At 39.1% G+C, this 17,567-nt stretch overlaps 1 protein-coding gene and 1 pseudogene across 1 annotated transcript; both read left to right on the plus strand.

Moving 5' to 3' along the window:
* The first annotated feature begins 366 nt into the window (after positions 1 to 366).
* Positions 367 to 721, plus strand: LOC119246539 (cytochrome c oxidase assembly protein COX20, mitochondrial-like). The gene is given in 2 exon segments (XM_054695925.1): positions 367 to 524; positions 526 to 721. Coding segments are annotated over 2 exon segments (354 nt in total).
* A 9,044-nt stretch (positions 722 to 9,765) lies between these two features.
* On the plus strand, positions 9,766 to 10,392 carry LOC119245524 (rRNA-processing protein FCF1 homolog; annotated as a pseudogene).
* The last annotated feature ends 7,175 nt before the right edge of the window (positions 10,393 to 17,567 follow it).

Below are 17,567 nucleotides of genomic sequence, written 5' to 3' on the forward strand. Positions count from 1 at the left end.
AGCTCTGTCCAAAATCTAGGCTATGTTAGACAGACACAAGGGAGATTCCACAGGGGCCAGACTAAATCATGGTTAAAGGTTAGAACAAAGCAGATATATCAGTTGCTACACAGCACAAAGGGCACAAAGTTGCAGTTTGTAATTGTAATTTTAAGAACACATCAGAACCCAGAGTCAACACAACATCTGCTTATAATATATAATTTTTATAATAAAATTTCAACCCCAAATGCTAGACATTGAAAAGAAAGAATAAGGTGAGACCCAGGTAGAGGGGAAAAGGCAATGAATGGAAATGGACTTTGAGTGGGCCAGAATGTCAGATTTAGCAGACAAATACTTAAAAACATCTATTATAGTTTTCCCATGGCTGCCACTCTGGAGGCAGGCAAGCCCAGGAAGGGAAAACCCTTTAAACTCTTAGGACTTTTAGATGTGGAAAATATCCCCTATGCCCAGGATTCAATATTATATGGTTCATTAGGATCTGTTGTGTCTGGCCTTGGACTTTTTTTGTTAGCTAGAGGAGAAAGTCTGTGATCTTGGAGTAGAAGGATTTTTCTTGGTAACTTTAGGATGTTGGTTCCACTGTAGGCATAATTATGCAAAGCAAAGGATACAGGGAAGAATTGCCAGAGAAGGAATTAAAAACAAGATTTTTTATGAAAGTATCCACCTTGATCTGGACAGAAAACAAACCAATGGCAACAGCAACAGCTGAAAAATCTCAGGCACAGAACACCTACATACAACTGAAGTCAGTGTGAACAAAACTGAGGGCCGGGCCTCCCTGTGGAGTAGGGGTTAAGTCTTAGTGCAGTCATGCTATCACCTTTGTGGCCTGAGTTCAATTCCTGGCCAGGGAGCTGACCCACATGGCACAGCAGACCTCTCCATATAATTGACCCCTTTTACCTGCTTTCCCCACGTTTCCCCCCTTCTTTTCTGATAACCACTAATTTGGTCTTGTAGTCTGAACATTTATTTTTGTTTTATTTTGTTTGTTTTGTTTATTTATGTACTACATATAAGTCAAATAATACAGTGTTTGTCTTTCTCTATCTGACATATTTCACTCGGCATAGTACCATTAGGACAATCCATGTTATTGCAAATGACAGGATTTCATCTTTTTTATAGCTGAATAGTATTCCTTTGTGTATACCACATCTTCTTTATCTCTTGATGGACATTTAGGTTGTTTCTGTATCTTGGCTATTGTGAACAGTGCTGTAATGAACACAGCAGTACATATATATTTCTGAATTAGCATTTTCAAATTCTTCAGATAAATACCTAAAAGTGGAATTGTTGGATCATATGGTGGTTCTATTTTTAGTTTTTTTAGGAGCTGGCTTCCATTGTGGCTGCACCAATTTATATTCCCACAAACAGTGCACAGGGCTTCCTTTTTCTTGACAACTTTGCCAACACTTTTCTCTTGTCTTTTGGATAATAGCCATTCTAGTATGTGTGAGGTGATGTCTCATTGTGGTTTTGATTTGCATTTCCCTAATAATTAATGACAATGAGCATCTTTACATCTTTTCATGTGCTTGTTGGCCATCTGTAATTCTTCTTTGGAGAGGAGAGATGTCTATTCAGATCCTCGGCCCATTTTTCAATTAGATTGTTTATTGGTGAGTTGTATGGTTCTTTATATATTTTAGATACAAACCCCTTGTGATATATGATTTACAAATATCTTGTGCTATCCAGTAGGTTGCCTACTTTGGAAGCCCTGTGGACCAGAGGTAAATTTACCATGAACCTAAGAGCCTAAGAGGAGTCCTAGTAACATGTTCCCATCATAATACTTTTATTAATATTTGCAGGTGTAAATTTAAATAAAAATCAGTTATGACCGGTGTTTCTTTCTATCTCCTCTTCCCTTTCATCGCATTTCCCTTCTTGCTGAATGTCGACCTTGGACTGGCTAGGAATTTTGAATTTTGAATTCTGTCAGTTGATGGAAATGCATTGACTTTGGGCTTAGTGAGACATTATTTGTGAGATTCAAAATCGTTCCTATAGGTTATTGATAGTGTAGGATGTCTTCAGAAATATTCCTACTGCCCAGTCTCCCCAAAGTGCAAGGCCAGATGTTGTGCTGAAATGTCAAATGTGCCTGTGGTACCTGGCACAGAACGTGTATGTTTAGTGGAGGTGAAACAGGATGTGAAATATATAAAGAGTTTGGTTTTTATTAATGCCTCACTTTGAACAGATATTTTACTGACACATGATTTTGTAACATCATAAACTGAACATTTGAAAAATATTGCCTCACCGAATCATGCAGATCTTCCAAATATTGACATATTTCATGATACAATATAAAAATCTCACATTTGTTACTGTAACCATTGATCTCATCAGGAAAGTATTTATGTTTTGGAAAGCTGTCAAGTTCATGGTGGCAGATACAAGATTTCTAAATTCCAATTTTTACTTGAAAAAACTTGCATTTTATAATTGGCAAAAAATGCTGTCAGTTGTTTTCCTTGGAGTGACAGGCTCCCTTTGTTAATTTTAGAGAAAGCGTCTGTCAAGAACCCAAGTCTGAATAACCAAAGTTTGGCAGTAATTGTTTTAAGTAAAAATGGTGTTTTATGAAACAAGGTGCTTTTATTTATTTATTTTATTGGGATATAATTACATATAACACTATATTAGTTTCAGGTGTACAGCATAATGATTCAATATTTGTAAATATTGCTTTTAAATTGCAAAAGTGTTTCTGAGGCAATTAGACTTCATGATGCACTGGAAGTGTGCTATGCACACTCCCCATTTTGTCATACAAAATTTAAAAAACATGAACTCAAGGGTCATATTTATAACATTACTATTTTCCACTGTTCTATCAAAGACATTCTTAAGTACAACTGGCATTTTTCATAAAACTGAATATGTTGGGCCTCCCGGTGGTTCAGCGGTTGAGCGCTGGGTTGCGAAGCTGCCCGAAGCCTCTGCAGCGCCAGTTCGATTCCCGGCTGCTCCCCGGCCACCAGAGGAGGGTCCCACATGGCGCGCAGACCTCTCCTGCCGCCCGCTGCTCCCCTCAGCAGTGTACTTTGGTCCTTCTGCCTGCTCTGCTCCCCGCTCTGGCTCTGGTGAATTCTCTCACCCTCCCGCGCTTCTGACTGTACGCAGTGCTTGTATAAATAAATAAAATAAATAAATAAATAAATAAATAAATAAATAAATAAATGAATGAATCTTTAAAAAAAAAAAAACTGAATATGTTGGTGACAAACACAGTGACTACTATCAATGTATTCCTAGAGCTGCCATAAAAAATCATTATGCTCTGGAGATCAGAATATTAGGCATCTGGAGTCGCCTTTACTAGGCTGAAAGGAAAGTTTCGGCAAGCCTACACTCCCCCCAGAAGTTCAAGGGGAAAATCCATCTCCTTGCTTTTTCCACCTTCCAAAACTCATTCCTTCATTCCTTGGCTGGTGTTCCCGTCTTCCTTCTTCATAGCCAACTGCACAGCATCTTGCTTTAGTCATTACATTACCTTTTTGTATTCAAATCTCCCTCCGTTTTGACCATCCTAAATGTTGATATTGTCTCTTCCTTTCCAGTCCTAACAGATAATAGTGATTTTCCTGTCTATTGCTTTGACTGTGACCTCTGGTACAATGATAAGTAATTGTGATAGGCTCTCCTTGACAAGGTTATCCTTGCCTTCACCCTAACTCGAATGGGAATTTTTAAAAAAGATTTATTTTTATTTATGCATATAAGAACTGGGGTGCAGCCAGAGGTCATGGGGTTGAGAGGATTCACCAGAGACAGAGTGGGGAGCAGAACAGGCAGATCCACTGAAATCCACTGCTGAGGGGAGCAGCAGGTGAGACAGGAGAGGTCTGATGCACCATGTGGGTCAGCTCCCTGGCTGGGGATTGAACTCATGCTGTAGTGGCTGCCAATAGCTTGACAACGCTGAGACTTTAACCCCTGCACCACCAGGGAGACCCTGAATGGGAATGTTTTTAAAATTTCACAATGACCTTTCATATAGGTGTTTGGGAGAGGTTCATTTTTTTTTTTTTAAAGATTTGTTTATACAAGAGCTGGAGTACAGGCCAGAGGCACAGGGAGGGTGAGAGGATTCACCAGAGACAGAGCGGGGAGTAGAACAGGTAGACAACTGAAACGCACTGCTGAGGGGAGCAGCGGGTGAGGCAGGAGAGGTCTGCCACACCATGTGGAAATCTCCCTGGCCGGCCAGGAATCGAACCCGCGCTGCAGAGGCTGTGGACAGCTTCACAGTGCTGAGCTCAACCTGTTGCGCCACTGGGGAGGCCTGGGAGAGGTTCATTTGTATGTTAAGTTCCCTTCTATTCCTGTTCCAAGTGGTACCCTGTACTTAAAGTCTATTGAGTTTCACTGGTTATCAAAATATCTCCATTGTATATTGTGTTTTGAGAAGCTTTGGCAGCCACTGGATTGCACTAAAATGTGAGTAGATTCAGTATAGGTAGCTGTTGAGAGAGGTTTTTGAGTCATAATATCTGGATTTGAATCCAACTCCATCATTAACTAGCTGGGTAAGTCACTTAACATTTTTAAGCCTGAGGTTCTCCATTTGCAAAAAGGGTATAATAATGGCCTCTACTTTAAATTCACTTATTGAACAATAATTTATTCAGTCAGTCATGTTTTAAGTAGGGAGATGTACCAGTGAATAAAACAGTAAAAATCCATGCCCTCAAAGAGCTCATAGTGAGGAGCTTTGGTTGTAGTGAAGTTTCCCAGTGTTTGCATAGCAGCTGTCATATGAAAAATCCTAAATAATTATTACATATTGTTGTGATCACAATTGTTATGGCTCTTCTTGAGGATCTTGCATTGCAAATGATCTAGGTTTGTCTACTAATTCAATAAATATGTATTTTGCACCTACATATGTATGATAAGCACTTTGCTAAGAACCAGGGGTAACAAATTTTGGGGGAGATATTTTTTCTTGGTCAGGTTCCAACATTAAAACATTAAAAATGCTGCTTATGAGAACATTGAGAATTTTTCCTTTTTATTTGGAAGCATTTGTGGCCTCATCTGACACTTGAAGCAGATTTTCTTTTTAATTAGAAAAGCTTTATTATTGAAATTCTAGAATATTTTCAAGTACAGTCAGAATAATGTAGTGCACATGGCTGTGCTTATTGTTTGATTTCAACAATTATTAGTGCATAGTCACTCATGTTTCAGCTCTATTTCCACCCATCTACCCCCATTATTTTGAAACAACTTCCAGACATCCTATCATTGCCTTTGTAACTATGTTAGTGTGTAGAAGCAGTTGTCTTAATCAGCCCCAAGCAGCCTTGCTGTGACACTCATTATACCCGGCCTGTACTCCTATACAATAGAGCTAACCTTCCAGATCACGGACATTGAGATGGGTTAAGGAAAACTGGCTATTAATAGGCTCTTTCCCCAGAATGAGATCTTGTATCTAAAATAGAACAAGTAAAGGGGGGAGATTTTGATGATCTCCAGGAAAACAGAATTCCAGCAAACATGATCAAATAGAAGGCATATTAATTTGTACGATAAAATGTCAAAAAGGTCTTGCCAATCATGCGGCTATAGATATATTTATTTATTTATTTTAAAGGTTTATATATTTATTTTTGTGTAGAAGAACTGGGGTGTAGGCCAGAGGTGTGGGAGTTGAGAGGATTCACCAGAGACAGAGTGGGGAGCAGAACATGCAGATCTGCTGAAATATACTGCTGAGGGGAGCAGCTGGCAAGACAGGAGAGGTCTGCTGTGCCATGTGGGTTAGCTCCTTGGCTGGGGATTGAACTTATGCCACAGTGGCTGATGATAGCTTGATAGTGCTGAGACTTTAACCTCTGCACTACCAGGGAGGCCCACTTACAGCATTTTTTTTAAAGAAATTAAATTTAGAGGAAGAAATTGTGTTTTGTCTTTTAGTGGATTATGATGTGTTTTTGATACCTTAACTTCATTTTTATGGTTGAATACAAGGAATTGAAGTTCATCACTTTTATTTTTGCCTTTCTGCCCTTCCAGTCTTCCTGAAAACTCAGAGTAAGTGGCTCTGAGTTAATGCAGGACTCATCAAACTTTTATGTGAAAGTCCAGGTAGTAAGTATTTTAGATTTTGTGCGCTGTAGGGGCTCTGTCACAGCTGCTCAATGTATATTGCAAAAGTAGTCATAGGATCTATAAATAAATGGGTGTGTGCCTAAGTTCCAATAAAACTGTTTATGGATACTGAAATCTGAATTACATATGATTTTCATGCATCACAAAATATTCTTCTGACTTTTGTTCAACTGTTAGAAAATTTACAAACCACTTTTAATTCACAGATCATAAAAAACAGGAGAAGAGCTGCATTTGTTGCGCAGGCTGCAATTTTTGATCACCCTGCATTAGTATTTCAGAAGAGATGGGAGAAATGTCCCATTATGTTTATATGACAAAATTCATAAAATAGTTTCACACATTATTTCATCTCTAGAACAACTCTTTGAAGTGTATGTCCTCATCTTCCCATTTTACGATGAGAAATCTGAGGTTCACAGGACTGCCTACGTCACATTGGAATTATCTGTGCATCTCCACCCCTAGATATTCTGATTTCATTGTTCCCAACTTATGGCTCACAACTGGCTTTGTTTCTCCTTTCCCAGAGGCCATTTGGCAAAGTCTAGAAACATTTTTGGTTGTAAAAGCTGAAGGGGGGTGAACTGGTATGCAGTGAGTAGAGTCCAGTGATGCTTCTGGACATCCTGCCGTGCACGGAACAGCCTCTCCACAACAAAGAATTAGCTGACCATAATGTAAATTGTGTTCAGAGCTGGTCTAGAGTTTAGGCATTGATCTATATAAAAAGCTTTTCAAGTGAGTTCTGAGGTGACAGCTTGTCATCTCTTTATCCGTGAGACAGGTGTGAGAGTTTGGTGATAACTTGAATAATTCACATCAATAGAAAATTATGAATTTTTGAGAAAATATGATTCTAACTCATCATTGACACCTTTTTTTCTTGAGCTGCTAATGATATGTTAAATAGATGGGTTTTAGGTCCTCCACTATTAGCTCATTCACTTTTTGGAGTCCTATTGAAGACACTGAAGGCTTAGATAAGCCTCTCCTTGGTAACAGGGAGGTTTGCAAGAAACAGAGTTTATCTATTTACTTGAAGAGCTCCTGCGCTGAAACACTTGGGAATCTGATTGGCTTAGGAGAGACTCGAAGTTTTCCAGAAGGGTATAGCTAATTGGTACTTTAAAAGAAGAATGTACATGTGTGGCCTGAGAGGTATGAATCTGGAGAAGGAAAATGTAGAAAACATAATTTCTTCCAGTTCAGGCTAATGAGCTGGCAAGGGGCTTAGGGAATATTCGTGGAGGTTGATTAGGGCATGTAGAGAGCACTCAAGAGAGATACTGGGGAGATTTATAATGCAAACATTCAAAACAATGAAATACAAAGGGAGAAAGAAAATGCATGGATCAGTGTTTCTCACAGTGTGGTCCTTGGATCACTTACAAAAGAACTATCTGGGTATTTGTCTAAAATATAGATTTTTCATATCCCACCAAGACCTTTTGATTCAAGACTGTCAAGGGGTCCTGGATTCTGCACATTTCTCAGGCTGTCCAAGAATTTCTGAGGTGTGCTGCCATTGAGAAACACTGGTGTAAAGAAAATTTTGGCTCTAAATGGAGGATGATGAAAATGAGTGTAATCTGAAATAAAAATTTCCTTTGCCTTAGGAAAGAATGTCTTCCTGAGAACTTGTGTGTTAAGAGAAGTTGCCTAAATTTACATTTATTGTAATTGCTCTAGTGGGACTCATTGTTACTCAAAAAAAGCCAAAGGTTTGGACTTTCATAGAGTGAATATTCACATTCAACTGATCTTTTAAAGTGTTTGGGGGATAGAACCTATCCTAATCAATATTAGCTAACTTGAAAACAAAATGTAGGTCTTTAAAAATATTCACTTTTATACCTTTTTCTGTGATCCTTTTGTATTTTTGCCTTTCACAAAACACATTTTGTGTCGATTTTAAGCAAGAAAATAGAGCAAATTAAGTTTAGTTAATTTTGACAACCACGATAACATGCTTGTTATGATTATATAAATGAGATTTTTGTGGTTTCCATATCTGTTGTATCTCGTGTTCAAACAAAGATCTCACATTGGCGCAGAAATATGCTGATTAGATGAATGACATTAAGTACAAAATTGTATTGTGCTGCGTGCATTTGAATTTTACACAAAGAGCAGACTCAAAGTCTGATTATCCTAGTCTCTGATTGCTTTGTCATTCACAGTTTTGATAAATGGTTTAATCATTTAATGAAGTGATAATTTGCTATTGAGTCAACAAAATATCAAATTGCAAACCTTACTTTTGAAAACTGAAGACTAGTTGAATTCTCATCCATGGCATTAGTTAATAGTGTGTATACATATAATTGTTCTATTTTTTTTTTTTTACTGTCCTTAATCACTTCCACTTGATTTGATAAGGGTCCTCACAGGCGTTCTGTAGCGATTTTCATTTTGACAGGATGATGATAATACATGGCACACTGAGAATTACAGCAACTTCAATAGGGGAGAATAATGATTTTATAGTATGGGAATGTAGAGTCCCTATTTAAAAAATCAAATCAGTGGATAAAGGAAATGCATTTTCAGCTTGTTTCCAAATTATCTGTTGAACGCGGCCCATACCAATGCACAACGTTTTCAGTATAAAGGAATCCAGAGAGTATAGAATCTCAGAATTGAAGATTATTAGAAATGGAAGGAAACTTAAGATTTCTCAAAGTCAAATGTCTGCAAGGAACACACAATTAAGAGAACTGAGTGACTGCAATGTAAAGGGGAGCGCCTTTCCCTTCTTGCCTGTGGAAATGTGGCTTATGTTTCCAAATGACTTTTCAAGGGATGCCATAACCTAGCCTTACCTTTTCATCCTCTTGCTGAGTAGCTACCAAAACCTGGTCCGCCTTCTCTCCACCACAGCTAACTGGACCAGGGACCGTTACCTGTCCTTGAAGGGTGGTGCCCTTCCATATTCAGGCAGCCCACGCTGGTGGCCCTGACTTAACATGAACAGGGACAGAGTATTCCCTCAGGAAGTCTGATTCATACTACAAAGGAAGTCTACCCGTTGGTAGAGCAGAAAGAAGTAGACACACCTTGGTTTACAGCACTGCATATGATTCAGCAGTATCGGTTCATACTTGATCAGGTGTATGTCACCACATCACCACTAAGGCACCCATAATCCTCCACCCTAGACCACTGAGCCGCCTCCCCTTTTTGCTCCCTTCCCCCCACCTACCCCCTCTGGTAGCTTCAATTCTACAGTCAGAGAAAAAATACTATTTCTTGCAGTTAATGGTTGTAACACCATTATTCAATAAAGTTATGGCCTGATCTCACAGTTTACTAAAATAAATTTCAGATGGATTAAATAGTTAAATAACAAAAGAAAAAACCTTGAGGGAAAAAAAAAACAATGTAAATATAATTAAACCTGGCACCAAAGACAGAGACCATAAAGGAATAGATTTGAATGTAGAAAAAAGCAACAATTCTTCTATGGACCAACAAAATAGAAAGAAAATGACATATGGACAAAATTTGCATCAGATGATCTGTAAAGAGTATTTACAAATGACTAGAAATCATTTGCAATAATTTCTAAATCCCTAAAGAGTTTTAGAAATCAATTAAAAAGAGTGCAGCATGAACATAAGGAAGCAAAAGAAAACAAGGAAGCAAGTGGCCACTAAGTGAATGATTCGTCTCAGAGATCAGAGACTTCAAGAAAAGGATCAATTAAATCAAAAAAAGAAAGAGAAGAAAGAGCCCAGTGCACTCAAGGAAAGAGAAGTCGCCCAACACACTTCCTACTTATTCTTCCAATATAACATATACCTGGGCCAACCTTACCATCCTGGTTGATACCAACTTTATTGACTTTTCCATTACAGCCAAATTGTACTTAGTGCAGCCAATAATGAACTGTTTGTGTATCCTTGTATAACTGACTGTAATGGCTGAAATTGAGAAATTGGGACAGAGTGGCTCTAAGGATTGTCATGGATCCAAGATTTGAACCATTACCATGCTCACACAAAGGTGACTGCTTAGTACAGAGAATAGCCCAGCACACGTGCAACATTGTGGCCATGGTTGACCTCGACCTTAAGCACTACAGAAGATCCTTGGAGCTCCTGTCCTGTACATTTCTAATCATAGATACAATGTTGAGTGGATCCAGGTGATTATGGAGACCCTCCTTTAGAATTCTTACAAGACCAAGCTCCTCTGCCTTCCGGCAACCAACTTTCTCTATCATCATTTGATTAAACATGCTATAGCACGAACTGTTGTTACTCCACTCCCTTATTTGCTCTGTTATGAGCTGAGTATGGTTAAGTACACCCACTTTTTGTTGTTGTTTTGAAAACAAACAAACAAAAAGAACAATGCAATCTTAAAAAGGGACAAAGATAATGACAGTTAATTTAGAAAGGGACACATGCAAATAACCAATGAAAAAATGCAGTTCAAATTCACTGATAATGAAAAATGAAAATGAAACTACATGTCTTGCCATTACTTCCCCCCCACCTAGTTTTGTCTATCATGGACAAAGAACAAAAATAATGATAATACCAAGTGTTGACCTGGGTGTCTATAAATAAGAACTTCCAAATACAACTGTTGGGAGAGCAGATTGGTGTAATTTTTCTGGAGGGTAATTTGGTAATATGATTCAAAAGTATTAAATCTGCATGCTCTTATTAAATTTTGTATTGACAAAGTAAAAATCAAAATCAACAAGCAACTATAAACCAGAGACACACTACGGCGGGGCGGGAGGGGTGCGTGGAGAGGAAGGACACTAAGGTCAAAATAAGGGGGTGGGGTGCAATTGTACGGGGAATATAACCAAAATGAAAATGCATACATTGTGCAAAGATGAAAAATGATGTAAGAATGATATAAAATAATATATTAAAAAAATAAAGTTTTGCCTTAATATTTATGAGTAAAAAAATAAATTTTGTATTGAGGTAACATTGGTTCATAATATTATGTAGATTTCAGGTATATAGCTTTTAACCATCATTCTGTTGTCAGAATCTAAGAGTTTGTTTTTGTTTTGTTTATTTGCTTTGTTCTTTTTTTCCCAGAAATTGTATTTTTTTATAAAATTATTTTCATAAAAATGCTTTGTTTCTTTATCTTCCACATGAGTGAAATCAGATGGTATTTGTTCTCCATCTGATATATTTCACTTGTCATAATCTCCAGAAGGTCCATTCATGTCACAAATGGCAAGATTTTATCTTTTTATACCTGAGTAATATTCCAATATACCACATTATTTAAAAAAAAATATGCTAAATATTATTTGAGGTAACATTGCTTTATGGTATTGCATGTGATTGAGGAGTGCAGGTTCATGCCTCTTCAAACAAATGTTGCCACACCATGCCCACCACCAAAATACCAATAACCATCCACCACATTCCATTGGATTTCCTCTACCCTTTGCTCCTGCGATCCCTAACCTCATTTATATGGTCAGTTTCCAAGGGTTTGTTCTGGTTTGTTTTCTTCTATTCCTTTGCTTTGTTTCTTTTGCACATATAAATGAAATTATTGTATACCACATCTTCATCAACTCCCCTGTTGGTGGAGACTTAGGTTGCTTCCATATGGCTATTGTGAATAATGTTGCAGTGAACATAGATGTGCATACATACTTTTGAGAGTTTTTGTATTTCCTAGGTAAATACCCAGAAGTGGGATAGCTGGGTCCTATGGTAATTTTATTCTTAATAGTTTTTGGAATTCCCATACATGTTTTCTATAGTGGCTGTGCTAACCCAGTGTACAAAAATTTCCCTTCTCTCCACATCCTCCCTAACACTTGATGTTTCTTGTTTTTTTGATAACGTCATTCTGAGAGGTGTGAGGTGGTCTCATTGTGGTTTTGATTTGCTTTTCCTTAGTAATAAATGATGATGAACATCTATTCTTGTGCCTGCTGGCCTTCTTTGGTGAAACGTCTGTTTACACCCTCTGCCCATTTTAAAATTTTTGTTGTCGTTGTAGAGTTGTACTAGATGTTTATATAAACGTGCATGACCTTTAATTGAGTTGTTACAGTGGCAAAAATTGATCCTAAGGAAAAAGATGTGTTACATGTAAGGAAAAGCCTACAATATTATTTTATATTTTTGAAAATTTAGAAACCATCTGAAGGATTTAACGATGGGGAATTAATCTAACTAATTATGTTACATCCAAGTACATCCATATATTGGAATACTATTTACTCATCATAAATAGCGTTATAGGAGAATGACATAGGAAAATATCCATGATGTATCACTAAATGCAAAAAGCACATAACTAATTGTGTATTGAGTAGTAATATTTTATCATTGATATAAAAATAGGAAAGAAATAAATTAAAATGTTAATGAGGATTATTTCAGGGTGGTGAGGTTGTGGATGACTTCTACAGTTTTGTGTTTTTCAGAGTTTTAGTCCCAAATTTTTTGCATTAAGGAAGCATTGTCTAGAAAAAAAGTCAATATGACAATGCAAATTATTGGTATATTCCTTTTGTCTAAAAATGCAACTGAATGAGGAAATACTTCCTTTAGGTACTCATCTCGGGCAAGGTCCAGCCTATTAGTCCTGTACTAAATTTCGATAAGCAATAGCAGGAGCCAGACAGATTGTGGTAGTTTAAATGGGAAACTTGCTGGGAAACTTGCTTTACTCGATCCTGCCATACAAAGATTAGTGCTTTCTCTGACACTTATTTTTCAACCTCCAGTGGCCACTGAATGTCACTGTGGTTCCAAGAAAATGCAGAGAAGATAAGGCTTCTTTGGTCCTGGTAATGACTGTGGAGAGTGGGGTAGGAAAAATAAATAAGCAAATCAGTACTGGAATCCTCTAGAGGCCTGCACAATGCCTACAGCCTCCTATTTCTATGAACAGTACATTTGGGCTGATTAATGAGCAATGAGAACAAAGCGTTTGAGTCAACACTTCTCAGCCTCTAACACCTTCTAAGTTCCATGTAGTAAGAAGTCTCAGATTGTGATCCTGGTTCTGTCAAATGCTGAACAGATTCCTTCAATGGACAGATGGGGAAATTGAGCTCAGAGATGGAGGACAGCCTCAGGAGGCAGAAAGGGGTCACCCAATAGGCTTACTATGTTCCTACTTACTGCACCAGCAAAGCAAGGGTGCCAACCAGTGATATCTTTCTTGGAGGCAGGGGGTTTGTAAGAGAGATAAACTAGAGGGAAATGTCAAGGGGGAATTGATGAAGTTGTGTGTGATATGTTTTCTGTGTCTCCCCTGTGAAATCTTCAGAATAGTCTTCAATGCATTGTCAATAGATTTTTCTTTGGGGGTGTGTAAAGAAGTGTCAGGTTGATGGGCAAAATCAGACACCGCCCATGGGGAGCAGCTGATGTATGGATTACAGTAGCCCAGAATACTGGCTCTTCATACATGCTCTTTCCAGGAAAGCTGCTTCGTCTAGTTTACATAGGCCTGCCATAATTGCCTGTCCTGGTATCTGAAAGCCTCAGAGATCTAATGTGATTCTCTAAGTCAACCTCAAGTGCACCCAGAGTGAGTGAGTGGCTATGTCGGTGGTACTCTCCTTAGCCTGTTGCTTTACTTTATTCATCATTCATTCTTTTTTTGGGCAAGGAAAAGTGGGAAATTAGAGATTTGCCCTCAACTGTGATTCTCATTGCCCCCATCCCTGGCTACTCCCTTATCTGATCCTCCTGCTTTCTATCTGAACATCCCATCCCATCCAGTCTCCCATCCCTTCAGGGGCCTGCTCTCTCTGAAGTCTCCTGGCCATGTCTCTTCCTGAGGCTGAGGATTTTGTAGGCATCCTTGATTCCTCTCTTTCTTTCCGTCTTCATCCAATTTATCACCAATCCATTGGGTCTACTGAGAGATACATGCAGAGCCTCTTCTCACACCAATGCTGTCACTACCCTGGTCTAAACCACGATCTTCTCCCTCCCCTGGACTATTGCATAGATTTCAAAGTGTTTTCCCTGCTCCTACCCTTGTCTTCTGCAATCTGTTGTCAACGGAGCAGCTAGATGACCCTTGCAGAACAGATGTCAGAGCATATCATTTCTCTGATCAGACACACCAGCAGCTCCCCATTTGTCTCAGCGTAAAAGCCAAACTCCTTGGAGGGATCTGAAAGTCCCTCCCTGACCTCCCTGATTTCATCTCCTATCCCTCTCCCTGTGACTGCTCACTGCACTCTGGCCACAGTGACTTCTTTGCTGTTTCTCAAACACACCAGGAATGCTCCCCGCTCGGGGCTGTCAGTTATTATTCCCACTGCCTGCACTGATGGCCCCTAGATTTCAACCAAAATCTTTACCACTTAAAGGTTTCTGCTTAAACGCTGAAATGGCTTTTGTGAGTCATTTCTTTGTGACCTCAGGAAGCAGGAGGGAAGGACCAGGGAAGAGAACCAGGCAAAAGGGGGGGAGCCGATCTAAGGCTCAGCTGCAGAGTTGAGCACAGCTCTAGGTGATTGTTTTCTCAATCCTTTTGGATGTCTGAGAAGAGTTATGACACCATTTTCTGGGGATTGGAAAAGGAGCAGTATTTTATTGTATTTATATTATTATATTTATATTAATTTTATTTATAGTAGCATAAGATTAGCCCATTTCTCTACCAGCTCCCCATCACCCATTCAGGATTAGCTATATAAATTGTGGAACTCTGTGAAAAATGAAAATACAGAATCCCTTGTTCAAAAATTAAAAATTTCAAGTGTAGAAAAGCATGAGGCCATGCACAGAGCTCTTACAGCACAGGTCTCTGTGTGGCTCACAACAGAGATTAGACATCCATGACCTGGATCCTGCTTCCACACATCAAGGCTTGCTCCAAGGTACCTTTGCTGTCCATGGAGTCAGAGGGGCCCAGGGGCAGGAGGTAAGAGCCTAGTGTTGGTCTGAAGCCAGACAGTGTCATGTGGAGTCCAGCTGAAGTTGGTTGAAGTGTGAATGGAGCTAATCACCATAGCTGTAGCTGGAGTAAGGAGTAAGTCTGAGGGAATTCTGAAGTGCTGCAGAAGAGCAGTCTGATAAACCTATCACCCTCTATGCCTTTCTCTAATCTTCTTTGTTCTTTGTTTATTAGGTCTTTGTTATCTCCCTCACTAGAAAGTAAACTATATGAAGGCTGGGACTTTGTTTTATTCTTTATTACGTTGTGTACCTAGAACTATGCCTGGCACATAGTAGGTGCTCACTAAATTTCTGTTGACTGAATGAATGCAGGGGAGGCAGTGTACACTAGTTAAGAACCTGGCCTCTGACGTCAGAAGGCCAGGGTTTGAATGACCCATGCCAAAGTGTGAGTGGTTGCTGACATGTACTGATGCCTCTCTCCTTTTATCTCCACCATATTTGTGTAAGGTGCAGGTTAGATTGAATGTCAATAATAATGACATTTTCACAGTAGTTCTCAATTCCTTTATAATATAGGTTCTATTATTACCCAGTTTTGCAGATGTGCACAGTGTTGATCAGAAATCAGCCAATACATCCTTAAAGGGGACATGACATCCCCTATAGCTCAGTTGGAGATGCCTAGAGAAGGCTGAGTGGTCCTTCAGTGATTTTGGAGCTGGTGTGAGATGGCTCTGTGTTTGCTTGGATATGAACTTTTTGTCTCTTTTCACAACCTCCTCCACACTGGAAGAGTGGAGGCAAGTAGTCTAGGGTAAAGGGAGAAGACATGAGCTATCTGTTGCCTTGTGTCCTTGAAAGTATTTCCCCAGAGTAACCCCATAAATTCCCAGGTAGTGGAGACCTTATTGTCCACAGTTTAACTTCAGCACGTTATGGTTGTTTGTACCTAATTGAATGAATAAGGGCTACATTCCCGTTACAAGGACTTATATATTACAGCACCAGTTGTCACTAGTTAGTGGTCTGATGGTTGGCAGGGCCACACTTTGGCTTAGTCGTGGAGGGCTCAGAATATAAACACAAGAATAAGATGCCTTGGCCTTAGGAGCATGGCCCCATTTCTACTTATTGAAACAGGTATGAGGGGGTATGGAGAAGGGCCAGATTGAGAAATGAAAGAGATTTTGTTAAGAGAATAGTCAGCATGGAGAGGAAAAGCTTTTTTATCTATTAAGAATTTAGTAGGGGTCAGCTTGACTTGGGAGCCCAGTGTGTTGTCTGCCTCTGGAAATGCCAACCGGCTTATACTGGGACTAAGGCTATTAAGAATTTAGCATCATTAACAACAAGTACAAATCAAAGCGGCTAATGATCCCAGGTGAAAATATCTGAGAGTATGATTAGTTTTCTTGGAAAAAATGGAAACAAAACGTTTATAATTCTAATAAAAGATGCTAGACATGGAAATGAAAATTCACATTTTTTTGTTATTCTAACTTGACTCTATGGTTGCTAAAGATTGTATTCTGTGGGAAATTTCACTTGAATGGTTTATTAGAGATTCAAATTTTCTCCAGCAAAGGAAAGTAGGATTGTCAAAGAGTTGCCAAACCTCAAAGACACTTGATACAAGGCACTCTGAATCTTTCTGGTACAGAAAAGCCAGCTTTTCTTTAGGTGGCTAGAAATGGAATCTTTTGTCTTCCTAGAAAGCCACAGAAAGCCTTTGTTGATTTCATGAAAGGAGAATGTGGGTTTAAGAAGAATCAGCTGCGTCACCTCCTTGAAGACACTGAGAAATGTGCACCTTTTAAACATGAAAGAGGTAGAGTGTGAATTATTTTAGCTGGAAGTTTAAAGGGTGATCTCAGAAACTGTAATTCTTTAGCAAGTAAGATTTACTCTTCTTTATAATTGGGGGACAGGAGGTGAAACCGCACAAAGAATTTAGCCCATGTTAGAATTAGATATTTGTTTGCATTCTAAAGGAGAGTGAAGCTATAAATCACAAAAATTTCTGTGAAACAGTCTTTGAAAATAACTTTTCATCTGTTTCAAGGGGAAACACTCTAGCACCTGGTTAGTACCAGGTGGTATTAGTAGCTGATTGAATGATCAAAATTTTTCTTTTTTTAAAGATTTATTTATTTATTTATTTATACAAGCACTGGGTACAGTCAGAAGCGCGGGAGGGTGAGAGAATTCACCAGAGCCAGAGCAGGGAGCAGAGCAGGCAGAAGGACCGAAGTACACTGCTGAGGGGAGCAGCGGGCGGCAGGAGAGGTCTGCGCGCCATCATGAAGGACCCTCCTCCAGTGGCCGGGGAGCAGCCGGGGATCGAACCGGCACTGCAGAGGCTGCGGGCAGCTTTGCAACCCAGCACTCAACCGCTGCGCCACCGGGGAGGCCCTGATTAGGCAGAACATATTTTGATTCAGTTGGGAGCTGTTTATTTATATTTTTCCTTGGTCACCACTGTTCTGTTATCTGCTTCTGAGTTTGACTACTTTAGATACTTCATACAAATGGAATCATACAGTA

The sequence above is a fragment of the Talpa occidentalis genome, unplaced genomic scaffold (assembly GCF_014898055.3).
Source record: "Talpa occidentalis isolate TD23 unplaced genomic scaffold, MPIMG_talOcc4v2.1 talOcc4.15, whole genome shotgun sequence".
Lineage (NCBI taxonomy): Eukaryota > Metazoa > Chordata > Mammalia > Eulipotyphla > Talpidae > Talpa > Talpa occidentalis.